Genomic DNA, 17,610 nt, shown 5'->3' on the forward strand with positions numbered 1-17,610 from the left:
GCTCAGGCTTGGTCCTGGCCTACAGAGGACTAAAAAACAAGCATCCCTCTCAAGGAAATCCCTACACTCTATAACAAATAAAATATAATAAAAAAAAAAAAAAAAAAGCCTGTGTGTGTCTTACTTTCAGGCATCATCCCACAGTGCACCCTTACCTGACTGCCAAGTATTTAAAAGCCACTTTTCACAAAATAACATGTTTCTGGAAAGCTGCAATCTGGGCATGGACTCTCGTGTCATCTTTTATACCCAGGACCCTTAAGCTTTTTTTTTTTTTTATTATTTCATTTCCCCAGTTTGACAGCAAGCTATCGGCTCCTATTAGGATTAGTGGCCTGATATGTTCTCACACACTCCTACCCCATAAACTGCTCTCTGCCGACAGGCTTCGCTCTGTGTAAACAAAGACAGCACAATGAGAGCGCTGCTGCTACTTCCAGCACAATTCAGCATCTGAAATGTCAGGTGAAGCCAGGTTGGCTTTCTGGAGAACTGTAGGGGTTGGTGTGAGGGTGGCAGAGTGAGGACACATGACTTTAGTATTTATGTCGTTTGCTCTGCAACAAACCATTCCTTCCAGCTCCCTATGGAGCGACTGAGCTCCATGGTGCCTCCCTTCTTCATTTCTCTCTCATTCAACCTTCCACCCTGTAATCATCTATCTTATCAAAGGTGGGAGGAACATGTCCTTTTCAGACTTTTTTTTTCCTCTTCCCCTTTTCATGGTTGTTTGCCTGTTCTCCACAACAGCATGGAGTCCTTCTTTTTTTATTTATTTATTTTGGTGTTGAGGGGGAGAAAAGAGATCAACCTCTTGTTACAAGCCAAATAAGAGGAATGCTTGACACCGTGGTGACAATTTTCAACTTAGGTAATGATTGCAGAGATATTATTTCCTCGTGATTTTCTATCAGTCCATTTTCCCACATTCACAATTACCAGAGAGGATGCTGTAATTTAGCAAGTGGCTACAGAAAAATACATGTGTGTGAACTGTGTGTCACAGCTCTGAACTCCATATATGAATAATCATTATAAATCTCCTTCATCCTTTTCCTCCTCTGTCTGTTTGTGTTTATTGAGTAGTCACCTTGGAAAGCCGTTTGACATAGTTTGTATTCTACCGAGCGCTCGTCTGCTAAAACAGTCTCTCACAGCCGCCACATTTGGCATGCCTGAGGAGGAGCGTGCGCGGAACAGAGCAACAGAGCAAGTATTTCCTCCTTCCCTCAGTCCGTACGTCTGCTCCCATTTCTTTATTACAAAGCTGTTTGAATTTTTTGTGCACCCTCCCTCGAGTGAAGAGGAATGAGCTGCGGAGGAGTGCAAATGAGAATAGGAAATCACACGAAGACGAGGGCGCAGTGGTAAGTAGAAAGCTTGATGTCTTACAACCCACAGAGCGTTGAAACTTGAAACACCCAACCAATACAGAGTTACTCAACCCAGCAAAAAGACATATTACCAGAAAAAAATAAATAAATAAATTAAAAAAAAACAAAAAAAACATATAAACTCACCCTGCAACCCAATGATGGTCAAAGCACTTTTTTCCTCTTACAAATATTGACAGAAGCTGTGTACAGCCAGGCAGCGAGAACACAAAGTGTCCACTATATACTGAAAATCCAGACTCCATATGATAAGGGCTACTCAGTGTGATCCCACTCGTCTTCACTGTCTTTTCAGTATGGGATACACTATATAAGAGTTCTTTGTTTATTTACAAAGATTTAATTAGGCAGCAATATGCTTAAAAATACATTTGATGTGGCACTGGTTTGTTCAGGTATCAAAAAAAAAAAACAACAACTTTGTCAAAACGTTTCCATTCCACATTTTCACCCTTCAGCCTACACTCTTCCAGAGCAGCTATCACAATGAGTGACAGAAAATAGAAAATAGAGGAAATTTGGGGTTTTAGTGGTTGTGACCGAAACAGATTTTTTTTCCGACAGTGAAGCTAAGAAGATCAGTGAAGATCAAGATGAGTAGCCCAGGTAAAAGGAGACTCTCTGAAGCCTTTAACCTGACTGGCAGGTTTGATAACGTCTGCTACTGCTGCAAAATTGTCATCCGTGGTAGAGGGAGTGCAGAGCGACAGGCTCTTTTCACAGGGACACTTTCATCTGTCTATTAGGCCACCGTGTTGATTGACAGGGCTCATCATCCAGTAAATACAACACTTCCTGTGTCAGTCAGTGAGGGGTGCGGAGCAAGTGTCTCTGTCAGTCACTCTCTCGCTGGTTTCTCACCTCGGTAGCTGTAAAGCATCTGCTAACTGATTGTTTTAGGATGGCCCATCATTAGGGTCCCATCAGTTTGATCTGTATGCGATGGAGCTCAGAGGTTGCTGGCCTCGGCTCGCTCATACAGCGCCCGCAGCTTCTCAAAGCGAGGCCCCCAGTCCCCAAGTGTCTCCTCCCTCCTCCCGTCCCCTCCCCCATCTCCGCCGCTCCCCCCATCCAGCCCTGCTGAGCTGAAGGAGCTGAGGGAGCCGGCTGGTGAGCACCCTCCCTCGGTGGAGAAGACCTGCAGCGAGTCGAAAGGCCCCGTGTCCGGATGCTGGTCAGCATCGCGTATAATCTCGCACAGATAGCGGGCCAGGTCCTGGCTGGAGAAGGACAAGGAGCGGCGTGCCAGCTGGGAGGGGCGGGCCTGGCCCTGAGCCGGAAGTCTGGTTGGAGGGATGTCCCTACGGAGGCTGGTGGTGGTGGTGGCAGTGGAGGAGGTGGAAGCCGCTGATGGAGGCAGAGTGGTGGAGCTGGCTGTTCGGCTGAGGGGGTCCAGCGACTGCGTGGAGGGTGGGGCGGGGGGCGCCTGGTGGAGGAGGTGGTGGTGGTGATGAGGAGGAGGAGGGTGGTGCAGGGCTCTGGAGCGACAGTACTGTACCGACTGGGCCGGGCTTGGCTGGAGGGACTTTTGCAGTTCCGCCATGTCATAGGCATTCTGGACAAACCGACACGTGTACATTGACACACACATGCAAAAGCAGAGGAGAAGTCCCAGTTAGCACAGGAGCTATAAGGACAATGATAGACAAGAGCAAAGAGAAGAGTGAGTTAGAGTGAAAGAATGAATGTTTTGGCTGAGAGATGAGGCAGAAAAATGAAATGTGACAGAGAAAGAGCAGAAAAATGAAAAGAGAGCAGAAAAACAATCAGCTGTCCTCATTACATTTACTGTGAATGTTCCACCTATTTAAGTTTCCAATCTATCTCCATTTGCTGTCTCAGATAAGTAATTTTGAGTATCTCTGTGTGTGTGTGTGTGTGGTTCAGAAAAGAGTTGAACGGTGTCTCTCTGTCTATCCACCTCTTGTGTGCACTGGTGCTTTGGGGTTTAGGAGGCACTATGACTTGCTTGACACAGTATGACTGTGATTCCACCAAAACTGTAACCACAGCAGCAGGGATGAAAAAAAACAAAAACAAGAACAGAGGGATGTGGGAGGAGGAAGAGGAAGAAGAAAAGATACGCACGGAGGAGGTGTGGGTCGCTTCGTAAAACTGATTATGTGATGAGTGGAAAGTGCTGTTTCTATTCCCCGAGAGAGCTTTCAAACAAGACTCCTGAGAATTAACTGCAGCATCTGCTCTGCTATAGGGGATCAGGACCGTGTGTGTGTGTTTGTGTGTGTGTGTGTGTGTGAGTGTGAGTGTGTGTGTTTGGCTTCAGGTGGTTAACAGTAGGGAGGACAAGACCTTGAGGGTTTTGGGATACTGAAAAGGTGTGACAACAATCTGTCTCCTGTGTGTGTTGTGGTGATGTAGCGGCCACATGCGTTTCCCTTGATCAGAATCGTGATATTATGCAAGCTCTTAAGTACTGTTGAGTGCTTGTGGGTTACAGTGGCTGTTGGAGAGAGGAGATAAGGATTTTGTGTGGGCCTAATTAAAACGCTAACATGCGCACACACACACACACACACACACACACACAGTGGAGGATTCTCTTCCAAACTGAACTGAATAAATCCACTATAAAGCTGCCATCTTGCATCCACTGCTAAGTATTTCCAAATTGAAAGTGCTCAGAAATCTTGTCACTGAAAACATTTTACCTTCATGCAAGTGCACAAAGTACAGGGCGGTAGTTGTTTAATATCACTTTAAACAGTGTCTGCTTGCTAGCAAGCTGTTTCTGAGTGTTTGCTTCTGTGTAAAAAAGGGTCTATATTCCCCCAAGAAGTGTCTTTGTAATGAGGTGTGTTTGCTTTACAACAAGGGAAGTGGTAGAATTAGTGTGCGTGTGTGTGCACAAGTGGCGTACCTGGTCTTCCTCCCCGCCTCCCTCCTCATCATAGTTGAGGACGTTCTCCCGGATGTCCTCCCAGCCATCGTGGTGGGCTGAGACGTGGTAAACCCCCTCCTTCAGGCCTTTGTAGCTCCTCCAGCGAGTGTAAAGGAAAATGCCCAACAGCAGCACTGGAGTTAAAACACACAGTGGTGGAGGTTCATCAGCGCAGACATTAGCATCACAAATTAAACGATTAAGATCCTTCAGCCAATTAAGGCATGGCCCCAGAGAGAGGGGCTCTTTGATGGAAGTGGCCTTGAGCATCATTTGCCAGAAATGTGAGCTGAAATGTGATAAGCTTCAACTGATAATGAAGCTTTAAGGTTATCTTATCCCTGATATCTGACATTTCATCAAGGAGTGTTTGACACGGTAACTGTTTACTCTAGTGATCTTATAAGAGGGAGCACTGCTGTACATACTGCTATCAAAATAGTCACAAACTTCCTGAGCAACACTCTGATATGTTATTCTATTCTTTAGTGGAAGAGAAATAATTTCCAGTGCTGGCAAAATGGGCATTAAGAGTATTTGTTCATCCTGAGGAGCCCAGTTCCACCTGAGCAGGTTTAACAAGCAACTGGATTGTTGAAAGCAAACAAACTGTGCTTGAGACCCTGATCACATGTTGATATGCAGGGTTGGACGGTAACATTTAATGAAGATGACAATCAGAGGGGAGGCACGAGGGTGCAGTGGTGCAGTGGTCCTGGTCTGGGCTCTTCTATGTGGAGTTTGCATGTTCTCCCTGTGCCTGCGTGGGTTTTCTCCGGGTTCTCCGGCTTCCTCCCACAATACCAAAAACATGTACATTAGGTTAATTGGCTACTCTACATTGCCCCTAGGTGTGCATGTATGGTTGTCTGTCTCTGTGTGTCAGCCCTGCGATTGACTGGCAACCAGTCCAGGGTGTACCCTGCCTCTTGCTTGCCCGTGCTCAGCTGGGATAGGCTCCAGTACAAAAAAATCAGCTCCACAAATATTCTGTTTTTCTTTGCAGCTGCATATATTTTTATGTAGTACATACACTATATAGGCAAAAGTTTTGGAACATCTGACCATTACACCAACAGGGACTTTAATGACATCACATTCTAAATACACAAACGCCTTTGCAGCTGTAACAGCTTCCACTCTTCTTGGAAGGCTTTCCACAAGACTTAACAGTTTATCTGTGGGAATTTCTGCTCATTCATGCAATAGAGCAACAGTTAAGTCAGGCACTGATGTTGGACAACAAAGCCTGGCTTGAAATCTTCATTTCTGTGCATCCGGAAGGTGTTGGATGGGGTTGAGGTCAGGGTTCTGTGTGGGCCAGTCAGGTTCTCCCACACCAAACTCATCCAGCCATGTCTTTATGGCCACTGCTTTGTGCACTGGGACACAGTCAATGGAAGTAAGGGGCCGAGCACAACCCCTGAAAAACATCCCCATAAAGAGGTCTGTCTGGATACTTTTGTCTATATAGTGTTTGTCAGCATCTCAGCTGCAGGGAATCCAGTCTACCTATCCAGTTCAGGGAACGAACTCAACAGCAGGGTTGCCAGCACATGCCTTCACCTTCAATCTCATGCTCTAATGCTGCCTAAATAATTGTCATGCCAACACGGTGACAGCAACAGTTAAACATTCTAATCTCATTTTCTCATCTTGATGCTGAAGCATGGAGGAGAGTCCAACCCCTCTCAAGGGGGCTGATTCCAGAGGGTACACTTGTCCTTGTTTTTCCTCTTCAGCAAGGTGTTTGTGAACTGCACTTTGTCCAGCCCTTAGCCCAGGACCAATTTACCTTGGGAGACCCTACCAGGGGTAAACTGCCCCTGACATCATAGCTCCTAGGATCCTTAGAGCACTGAAAACCCTACACCACAGAAAGGCGGCAGTTCATGGAGGGGTAGATCTTAGTCTTGCATAATTTATATCTTCAGATGAACTTTCAAAGAATGATAGATATGTTTGTTATTTTGAATTTTCATTTGGTATTTATTGACAGCTGACAGGTAAGGAGAATACCAGCAGATTTACTGCAAACAAATATCCCAGAGTCAAGATTAATTTGTCATCGTACACCACCAAGATTATACAATGAAATTTAGTTCCCTGCGCTTAACATAAAAACAAAAACTATAAACTAATGATGAGTTCAGGAGTCTCACAGCCTGAGGAGAGAAGCTGCTCTGAAGTCTGCTTTTTCCCCAGTGGACACAGTTTACACAGACACACACACACACAAAGCAAGATTGTGATGTTTCCAGTAAGGATGCTTTCTACTGTTCCTCTGTTAAAGTTAACAAGATGTGTGCATGAGAATTTAACCTTCTCAAGTTTCCTTAAGAAGCACAGCAATTCCTGAGCTTCCGTTGTCAGGATAGAGATGTTTCATGACAAGAACAGGTGATGTCATGCTGATTCTTACCACCCCATCCCCTCCACTGATGAAGACAGGGATATATGTGTGTGTGTGTTTGCCTGCTTCTCCCTAAACTCAACCATCAGCTCCTTGGTTTTGTTGAAGTTGAGCAGAAATGTTTGATTTTCTCCCAGTGTAAATTCTCATCATTGATGATGGTCTTGTCAACCCCAAACTTGAAAATAGACATTGTGTGTTCATTAATTCAATATTAAAATATCCATAAAATAAATATCAAATATCCTTATATATTGATATAAAAACATCAATTAAATAAATGGCATGCAATGACAGGCAACCACAAGCTGTTGTGCAAAATAATCATTAGAAAATGTAATCATAATCATAACTTAACAAACTGATAATACTGCCAGTTATATTATTACAGTGTAGGCTACTGCAGTTGTGCGTGTGGTGTGGTGGTGTTGCATAAGTGCAGCAGAAGCTGTTGGTCGACTGCAACTGTGGGATCAGTCAGTGTCAAACACTGTGCTGTGTCTCTGCTTCACCGCTTTCAAACGTCTTAAGAGTAGATAACTAGATTGTAATATGAGGCCAAGTAGGTTATATTTTTTTTCCTGTGTTTTCAGTTTTGGGTTTTTTTTTCAGTTGCCCTCCGTGTTTTTCTGGGAGGTGAGGAGGCCTCCGCACAGATCACATTTTGTCCTCCCCAGTGCTGACTCCATGATTACAGACTTGCATTAGAATCATACCAGCTAAAGGCTTCACCTGAAGTTTCTCCTTTGTCATGCTGATCTGTAATTACATATTGGACTAAAAATCATCCTGTCAGAGCCTCACATGGCTTGACTGGCCAGTCTGAGATTTTCAAAAGGAGACGAACAGTAAAATGAGGCTATTTAAAATGCAGCTTAAAATGACGATTCGCATCCTCATTCATCCTCATCCTGGAGTTAAGGCTAATTAAAACTGTGTGATTACATGACAGCCCGTGTAGGCACCAAACATCCTTCAGATTACAGCCAATGCATTCAGTGCTGACAGTGTCTGGTTATAAATTGCATTTGATTCAAACAGAAGCACAGACAATTAGCGAGCTGTACTGTACACTCCCATTACTTTCTGACAGCTTTGTGAATCGTTCACATTTAACATGGATACTCTGCGAGATTAAAGGAGGTGTTGACATTAATTAAACAAAAAATGTATGTGGGAGAAAGGAAGTGAAAGACGTCGGGAAAAGTTATGAGCTTGAGTTTTGTTGCAGGAAAAATATTACTTTAGTGAAAAGCCGATTGCAGGCAGGACATACAAAGTTCTATAAATTGGCGTATATTTCCCACTGAAGTGTTACTGTGACCTTTTCAGATTTTTAACAAATCCCCTGCACCTCGCCCCATCCCCATCACCACTTGCCTGAGCTAATGCTTCACAACTCACTGGCCTTCCCATAATATTAACCTGCTTTACACCCACACTAACTCTCACTGCCTCATTCTGCCATTAATCTTTTTTCCCTTGAATTCAGCTGTGCTTTTTTTGCTCAAATCAAACAACCGAATCAAAACCATCTTCTTCCCCCGAGAACAGCAAAAGGAGAAACGTGTAGAAAAGTATTGAGATAATATTTAATAATTTACAACCACGTTATGTCATTACTTGAACCTAAATGATTCTTTTTCTGTTTTTAAACCTATTTTTTCATGGGGGAGCTGCAACTCTTCACATCTTAGAAGATCAGAAAGCAACATGTGCTGCTTGTGTATCTCCTCCATCAACAAATTCTTTTTCTTTTTAATCCACACGTCTTTCCCCTACATCACAACTAAAAGTCGGCAGCTAATCCATCATGTAAGCACACCAAGAGAAATCACTCAAACTCTCTGTGAATTGATAACGCCACATTAAACAGCCCACCCTCTGACAACTCTGTAAGAGTAAATCCACTCAGCCAGAAACCAGCTGCACAGTACGGGGGGGAAAAATCAATATTCATTTACTGTCAACTTGTCCCCCTCGCCGCAACCGCAGTGTCTGGCAGATTTATAAGATGAAATAGTTTCAAGAGATCCACTGTTTCATTTTTTAGAGTGGAATTATGGCTTTTAATGGAAGTGAACAAGAAAGGAAAAAGATAGACTTGTTTTGTCAGGAGACACATGTCACATGGCTGACTGCTGCAGAGAGTTGCCTTGACGCTAGACAGGCAGTGAATTGGCAAAAATAAGATCACAGGTTGAGTGCCCTGCCCCGACTACAATGGCCTTTATTTACTGTGGGCTACTCTGAGCTTCACAAAGATGGGAAAAAAAAAGACAGGAGCACATCCAGCAGCCTGGAGGTTTCCAAAGCTAAAAATAAAATAAGGGAATCAAACAAGTGTCTGCTGACAAAGTTTGAGACTTGCCAGCCAAGAGGGGAACAATTTGTTAATTTGTCGACAGTAATGATTTGCTTTCACTGTAGTTCCAAACATAAGTAACACAATGAAAGAACGTATGACTGCTGTGGTCATGGGTTTCACACACATAGTTCACTTAATTCTTATCAGCGAGCAAACATTGATGTCATTGATTCAGATTTCAAAATAATTACGATTACCGGTATGATGAATTTTGGTGAAAAAATAACTGTCTACAACAAAAAAGCAGCAACTCCGAAGAATAATTAGCCGTATCGACTGAGCAAGACAATTTTGTAAATTTAATTTGCTCTCACTGTTTCCATGTATGCTACATAAAGGTAATTACGGCTTATTGCAGCTTGAGTCTGATGTTCACAGTTCATCAAGTTAATTGTTGAGATCTAGGAAGGCAATGATCCCTCAAAAAAGAAGTCTGACAAAAACAGAAGCAGTCATATAACAGAAGCAGTCACTCCACTGTGGAGTTAATGATTTAAAGTTACAGCTGTGCTCATAAGTTTACGTACCCTGGCTGAATTTGTGATATTTTTGTTTTGGCTGTTTTTTAAAGAATATGAATGATATGAGAAAATTTTTTTCCCCCCACTCACGGTTAGTGGTTGGGTGAAGCCATTTATTGTCGAACAACTGCTCTTTTTAAATCATAATGACAACAGAAACTCCCCAAATGACCCTGATCAGAAGTTTACATACCCTGGAGATTTTGGCCTGATAACATGCACACAAGTTGACACAAATGGGGTTGAATGGCTACTAAAGGTAACCATCCTCACCTGTGATCCGTTTGCTTGTAATCAGTGTGTGTGTGCATCAAAGGTCAGCGAGTTTCTGGGCTCCTGACAGACCCTTGCATCTTTCTCTGGAGAGATCTCAAACATGCAGTTCATGCAAGACAGTCCAAGAATTTACAGGAAGTGGAGGCTTTTTGCCAAGAAGAATGGGCAGCTTACCTTTGGAGAAAATAAAGAGCTTCATCCACAGCTACCACAAAAGACTTGAAGCTGTCATTGATGTTAAACGGGGCAATACACGGTATTAAGAAATGGGGTATGTAAACTTTTGATCAGGGTCATTTAGGTAGTTTCTGTTGTTAATATGATTTAAAAAGAGTAAACATAGTTGTTTCATAATAAATGGCTTCACCCAACCACTAACCATGAGTGAAAGAAAAGGGTTTTTTTGTGTTATCATTCATATTCACTGAAAATGGTCAAGAAATCATAAATTCTGCCAGGGCATGTAAACCTATGAGCACAACTGCATGATGTGAGATAACCAGCAGTATATGTAGCTAGCTACCTACCTATTGGTAGCTCTAGTCATTTTGACAGTTTTTGTTCTAATATGTTTTCCTTGTACTGTTTGTTTTATTCTTTTGCCCCTATTTTTATAGTTCATTTTATTCTTTTTCATAGTCTGTACTTTTATTGGATTTTTGTTTCATCCTGAGTTTGTTTCATCTTGAAAAGCAGTCTGTAACTCTGCTGTTTAAACAGCTGTATAAAGTTTAAGATTAATTATATAACAAAATCTATTGTATCTCTCTAGATTTGCAAAACTCCCACTTTTTCAGGGTGACTGACACAGAACTGAGAGTGGTGGTAGACAAGTGTGGATAGATAGCAGATGGTTTAACACACATGTACTGCAGGATGTGGGGATGTGCAAATGAAGAACAGACTGCACATTAAAACTTTCCTTTTCTGAAAATACAGCAAAATGACCAGGATGTGATGTGAATAGCAGCACACAAAGAATTTTGATGTTGAGCTGCTGTCGGGACAACGCTATAGTGAATGGATCAGTGTCCTCTGTGCATTAGCGTGCACTGTATGAGGTGGGAAAGACAGCACACAGAAAGACTGAAGCAAAGATACTGCAAATATAAGAGATCTGTTACTCTGTTGGCATATGGTGAAGTTTATGTCTTCATGTGTTTACACTCGCTATTTGCTGCTCCCATCCATTGAGCAGTGTGTGTGTGTGTGTGTGTGTGTGTGTGTGTGTGTGTGTGTGTGTGTGTGAAGAAGTTGCTAGTGTGAGCTCCATGGGGAAGTCAGCCAGGAAGCTGGAGGTCAGGGCATACAAGATGAATCTGCTCTGTTCAAAGGCCCTCTCTAGAGGGCAAACAGAGAAATGGAGAATCTGATTGGTATTTCTGACAGTGTGTATGTGTATGTGCGTGCATGTGTGTGTGTGTGTGTGTGAGAGAGAGAGAGAGAGAGTGAAGAGAGACCCTGAAAAGAGAGATTATGTGTTTATTTGTTTACACTGTCTCTAAGGTCCCATGGTCTCTTTGACCATCACTCATTTTTTTTGGTAACTTTCTCACTCTCTCTGCTTAACTCCTACTCCTGTCTTATACTTACCCTCCCTGTGTCTGGCTGCATTTAAGTATTTTCCTCTTCTTTTTCTTGGCCTTTAACAGAAACCACTATGATAGGTCAAAACCCTGAGAATCTCCAGTAGATGCCTTGGGATATTTGCAACATTCTAGATATCACAAATACTCCTCAAAGTCTCACCCAAACCTATTCATTTTCCAAATGTGATAGTTGGTTGCGGCACAGTGGTTAGCACTGTCGCCTCATAGCAAGAGGATTCCAGGTTCGAATCCCGGTGTGGGTCCTTCTGAGTGGAGTTTGCATGTTCTCCCTGTGCCTGCGTGGGCCCATGTGGGTACTCTGGCTTCCTCCCACAATCCCCCCCAGAAAAAAACATGCACATTAACTGGCTACTTTAAATTGCACTTGTATGGTTATCTGTCTTTGTGTGTTGGCCCTGCAATCAACTGGCAACAGGTGTGCCTCCCCCTTTCACCTGAAGTCAGCCCCCAGTCTCCAGCCCCCCGCGACTATGATGGATAAAGCGGTATAGAAAATGGATGAATGGATGGAATTGCTACAGTCATAACAAAGCACTGGAACTTAAGGAACTGATATTGAGGCCCTAATTCCCAATTACTGTTGCAAGTACTGTTAAACCTCAAAGAGAAAATGTCTCAAAAATCAAAAGACCTGATACCTGATATCAGATCAACATCCTGCAGAGACCTCTCAAACCCTCTGCACTGCTCCTAGGACCAGATACACAGTGAGGAGCTTTGCTGCTGTTTGATGAGCAGGGAAATCCACTGCACCTTGAGCAGTTCAAATGGCGCTGAATGAGCATGTGTGTAAAGTGATTTCCAGTTAGACAATCAATATCTGAGTTGCCCTGCAATGAGATCAGTGTCTATGAGTACATCAACACTAGTCGATAATATAGTATGGATTTTAGCCTCATCAAACTATAATTCTGTTTACTGCAGCCATCTGTCTCTACACGCTCGATTTATCACTGCTCTTCTTCTCACTGCTTTTTTTTATGCCAACTGCTTGACCCATGTAGGTTTTTTAAGACCAGTACCAATATGTTGCTGCTGATAGCCAAACCTTTATAGGTGCAATAAGGTTTTCACTGCTTCCTAGCTTCACAGTAGGTACCTACGGAAAGATTATTGGGCTGAACAGTAACAGCCACTGATTACCTGAAGGTGTTGAGTTTCTTTCCAGCTCACACACTGTTTTGGAACAGAACTCTATCTACCTGCGATCAATGTGTCCCTGAAGTTCACTGGGTGGGAAGGAAAATAAAACAGTGGATAAGAAAGAACTGGATATACTTCCAATTTAAGTTACTCACCTAGTGTGTACACTGAAAAAGTGCTTCAGGCGTTTGCACTTTCAAGTCATTCTCTGGCAAAGCCGGCCAACCCGCCTCACTGTGATATGGCTTTGGACCCAAAGGCCTAAGGTCCAGAGTCCAAAGTCCCTTTCTGCAGTCAAAATACATCAGTGTTTTTGTATGGTAAAAAGTCCTTTGTTATGAAAAGGATGAAGGTCTTTGAGAAAATCAAAAACCAGAAGTCTCAGATGGTTGTGTAGCTCAGTCACAAGTTGGCAGGCTGAGCTCCAGCAGGGATAACAGAGACAAAGTAAAGAAATGTGAACTGTAGCTTACAAGCCATGGGCAGATGGTGTATTGTTAGTAGTACTATTGAAGAGGAAGGACCACACCAGTGTCTAAACGTGTGCTATAGCTGGGCAGCTACAACCCTGATTCAAAAAAGGTTTGGACGTTGTATAAAACATAAACAAGACTGAATGTGATCATTTGTGAATTTTTTTTGTCCTATATTAAACTGAAAACGGTACAAAGACAGTATATTTAATGTATGACCTCATCAAATTCATATTTGTAAAAGCATATTTATTCAGAATTCTAGATACCAACAACATGTTTAAAACCAGTTGGTACAATGACAACAAAAGACTGGGAACGTTGTGCACCAATCAGAAAACACCTGCTTGGAACATTTCACAGGTATATACGTTCATTGGAAACAAGAGGCAGGATCATGAGTAGGTATGAAATGGGTGTCCTGGAAAAGCTCAGTCATTCACAAGCAAGGACAGTGTCATGTCCTCACATCATTTACAAAAAACAATAAAGTGTATCAGATTGAACACTGTCTTTGTTCTGTATTCAATTTAATATGGGTCAAAAATGGTTTACACATCACTGCATGCTTTTTTAAAATTTACATTATTTAGAGTGTGCCAGCTTTTTATTAATTTTGTTGTAATTAGCTGATTACCCTGCACACTGACATTAGCAGTGAATTTTCCCCCACTGAATGTTTGCTGGCTTGTTCAGTTAGCTAAAGTGTAGTTGTGTTTGTCTGTAAGTTAGGAGGAAAGTTGACAAGGAAAGTTACTGTTGATTATGGCTCTTGTGCTGCCTGGCTGTTGACCAGTGTGCCTGATTTCACTGTTCCACGCTTTGCTGTACAGAAACAAGTTGTACACAGAAAGAAACCTAACAGTGTTCTGATGCATTAGAACAAAAATAAATAGAGCCACCATGAAGACAAAATATGAAACATCTCCTTTTTGCTTTCTGATTAAGCTGTAGTAGATTTCAAATATATATTTAATTTCAATCTTTATTTTATGTTAATACAAAGACTGATTTCAGAATAATTTTGATGCTTAGATAAATGTATTTCTTGGGCCCCAGCATGACCTTTGTGTTCTCAAATGTGGCCGAAACCACTGCACAGCGTGGTCTCCTCCCGTGGGGTTGAATACTACCTGGACAGTTCTATCAGATGGCTAACTTGCATAAACAGACAACCACATTATAAGCAATTTACAGTCTCCATTCCACCTAAGCTAAATGAGATGAGACTGATATATTTTGACTGAGCAGGAAAATGCTTATAAAATGATATATTTGTAAATTGACATACTGTATATTGTTATTTTCACTTAATGAAATACATTATTACATTTTGGGGTCAGTCGTGGCCTAGAGGTTGGAGAAGCGGCTTATGATCGGACGAGTAGGAAAAAAAAAATTGAGTGTGGTGGAGTGATAATGTCCCCACCCCCCATTAGCTGGCTGATGTGCCCTTGAGCAAGGCACTTAACCCCCAATATATGCTCCCCGGGCGCTTGATGCAGCCCACTGCTCCTGTGTGTTTCACTGCATGTTGCATGTTGCATGTGTGTGTTTCAATCACTGATGGGTTAAATGCAGAATCCAGCTTGGAATTAATAAAGTAAATTAAAAAAAATAAATAAACAAAAAAAATAATTTCCGACAATGTACTGTGTACTAAACACAACAACATTTATACATACTGAAATGAAGCTGAAAGATGCTTAAATGCAAAGGTTCAGCACATAATTCTTCCTAAACGCATTACAGACTATAATGACTGTCAGTACAAACATGAAGTACTTCACCTCTCTTCAGCAGAAAAAGCAGACTTCCATATCAGACTAATTATCTTTGACTTACACAGCTCAGCTGGATCATGATGTAGTCACGTCTTCCTCAGCAGTACATCCAGCTCTACATGCCTTAAGTAGGTATTAATGTACTTTCAGCCATAGAGATTTAGGTATTTTGCAGAATATGAAGAAGGATCTGGTGGAAGATTCAATAATGGGCCGTCCATGCTGTGTTTAGTCAAGATTAAAATAGAGTTGGCCTCTGATCTAGCTGCAGTGCTGTCAGACCACTGTTGTTTGGAGCACTTACACAGCAAAAATGGACTCTAATCATTTAAGTGAAATTTACTGTGTTTTGCTTTTGAGCATTTTAAGCAGATTTTCTGTACTGTCTGCATGTTTATCTTGGTGCTGATGTTCCAGGCAGATTTCTCTTAAAAGATTAACATGTGAAAAGCAATAACACTTTGTTTAAAATTCTGTTGTGCCACTAACTGTCATCCTGTTTGACTGTTTGATCAACCTTCCACCAATTTCAGGTGGAAACTTTCCTTGGAAACATCCTCACCTTGAAGGACTTTGGAGTTTAAAGTAGATACATCAAATCTGTGTTGTGTGTTCAGCAAAGGAGAGAAGGAGCAGGAATGGTTTAAGAAGAAAAGCCAAAAAAAAAAAGAGAAGGGTCCAGAAATACAGGCGAGTTTAGGAAAACAGAAACAACAATAGAATCACATGAGGTGAGCGAGAAGGTGTATATTAAGAAAGCATGATATTTACGCACAGCTACAAACATACAGAGGCCAAAATGAGCAAATCGAATAAATTAATTCCCATCATTGAGTGCCAAATCAATATTTAAGCTTCATGATAAATTCAGAGAGCAAGTTTATTAATCATTAATATTGTCAAGAGATAGCTGATTGGACTTTGGCTGGTGTGTGTGTGTGTACTGACATTTCGCAACAAGAAACTTTTATCTGAACTCACAGCCCCTGAAGCATCCCCGGGGGCTGTCACTCGGTCAGCCCTGCCAGTCTCCCAGTCTCATCAATAAAGGAGTAAGAGAACAACTTAAATACTTTGGATGAAACTGTTCAGACCAGAACCACCAACTCCAAAACACAAGAAATTGCAAAGTCACTGCAATTTATGTGATCTGCTATTTGGGTTTTCCAAATTATTATTATTATTATTATCCTGAATACTCTCATACTGATTTCATTTTTAATTCAAAATTTAAAGCCAATCAGCTTTAATCAGCAACAGTGATATTTCAGTCTGAAGCCAAAGAGGCAGCCCAGCTGACGGTCATTGCCATCCCTGAAGCTGTGCTATCAGTATGGCTAAAAAACCCAATCAATATAGACTCTCTTCGGTCACATGACTAATTACAACTCTGCTCTGTTGTACACCGCACTAAAATGGATAGTAAGATAAAAGAGAATGATCTAATATTCATTCTGATTTTGAGTGGACTTTGTCTTTCAACTTCACTGATCATAACATTCTCAAAAGAGATTTGCTGCCCTCCTTTTGTTCTTGCCATTCAAACATTTGGAGTCCGTACAACCAATATTGAATGAAGGTTTAAATAAAAGTGTCTCTTGCTGCTACTTAAATTTCAGAGTGAGGAACGCTTGACTGATCAAGCAGGCAATGCTCTACCGATTGAAATTACTACCAAAGGCCCTGGAGCATTGATCTCAATTTCTGCAGGTTTGGGTAAACACCACCTTACACGCCTACAAATCAAGTAATTAACACTTTAAAAAAGAACTGAGGCTCAGCAGGACCAAGGTCGGATGTCACATTCAATATGAGCCCAAAGTCAAGTTTGAAGGGAGATAGCGTGCAATGGAGGTGAGGAGAAGGGTGGGAGAAATGATGATTTGAAACATGTCTGTCTGGTTTCAGGATGGGATAGATGTGCCCTCTGAATCAACAATGAGACAAGCAGACACGGCCAGCAGCAGTGTGGCATTGACACCTTCCCTCTCAGCGCTTCGTATCTCCTGCTTTCCCTTCTCTCACTGTTTTGTGCTTTGCCTCGGCTTTAATCTTTTCAGCTCCCTCTTGTTTTTTTTCTGGTATTGTGCTGTGTCCTGTTTTATTCTGTACTCCTCTGATCTGTTTTCTTTTCTTGTACTGTGCTCAGTCTCATACTGCTCTTTACTGTTCTGTTGTACTGTCCTCAATTAAACAAGCCGAACATGTCATTGTACTGACAACTCATCCTCTGTGTGTGACTGTGCCTAAGGCATTTTCTCAGCAGAGGATCCTTTAGGAATAGGAACACATAGCTAAAGGTACATGCAAATGAATATTCAACAGGCAAAAACAGACAGTTCAGCAGACAGAAAAATGTGGTTTTCAACAATAGACAACGAGACAGTGTGTTGCAGTCCATCCACCCACAGGCCACATGAAGTGTCTGTACAGTACCACCACAGAAGTTCAGTTATAGTATAGTTCTAACCTCCGACTTCTCCTGTAGCCTTCAACTATAAGCTAACATTCTGTTGAGATTTAACTGACATATGTAATACTGCAGATTTTGCTACAAACAGGCACTCAGGGTTTTACAGTGTTTTAAACTGCCTAAGCCACTGCTTACCTATAGGTGAGTGGGCCTAATGAAAAGTAACAGTAAGTAACTTCCTGCTGCAGCAGTACCTTTGCCTCAAGTCTTCTTTTTTTGGCAGAGCACTGGTGATTATCTAACATATGTGTCAGTG

General features: G+C 42.0%; 1 protein-coding gene across 1 annotated transcript in view; it reads right to left on the bottom strand.

Moving 5' to 3' along the window:
- Nucleotides 1-1,835: 1,835 nt before the first annotated feature.
- The window catches only part of si:ch211-186j3.6 (neural-cadherin), a 250,361-nt gene continuing 234,586 nt past the window's right edge, over nt 1,836-17,610 (bottom strand). Inside the window, exons 36-37 of the mRNA XM_046396664.1 lie at nt 4,273-4,427; nt 1,836-2,949 (exon numbers count right to left, since the gene is read on the bottom strand). Coding sequence (XP_046252620.1) covers nt 2,344-2,949; nt 4,273-4,427 — 761 coding nt within the window. The 3' untranslated portion in view covers nt 1,836-2,343. The remainder of the gene's footprint in view (nt 2,950-4,272; nt 4,428-17,610) is intronic.

The sequence above is a fragment of the Scatophagus argus genome, chromosome 1 (assembly GCF_020382885.2).
Source record: "Scatophagus argus isolate fScaArg1 chromosome 1, fScaArg1.pri, whole genome shotgun sequence".
NCBI lineage: Eukaryota > Metazoa > Chordata > Actinopteri > Scatophagidae > Scatophagus > Scatophagus argus.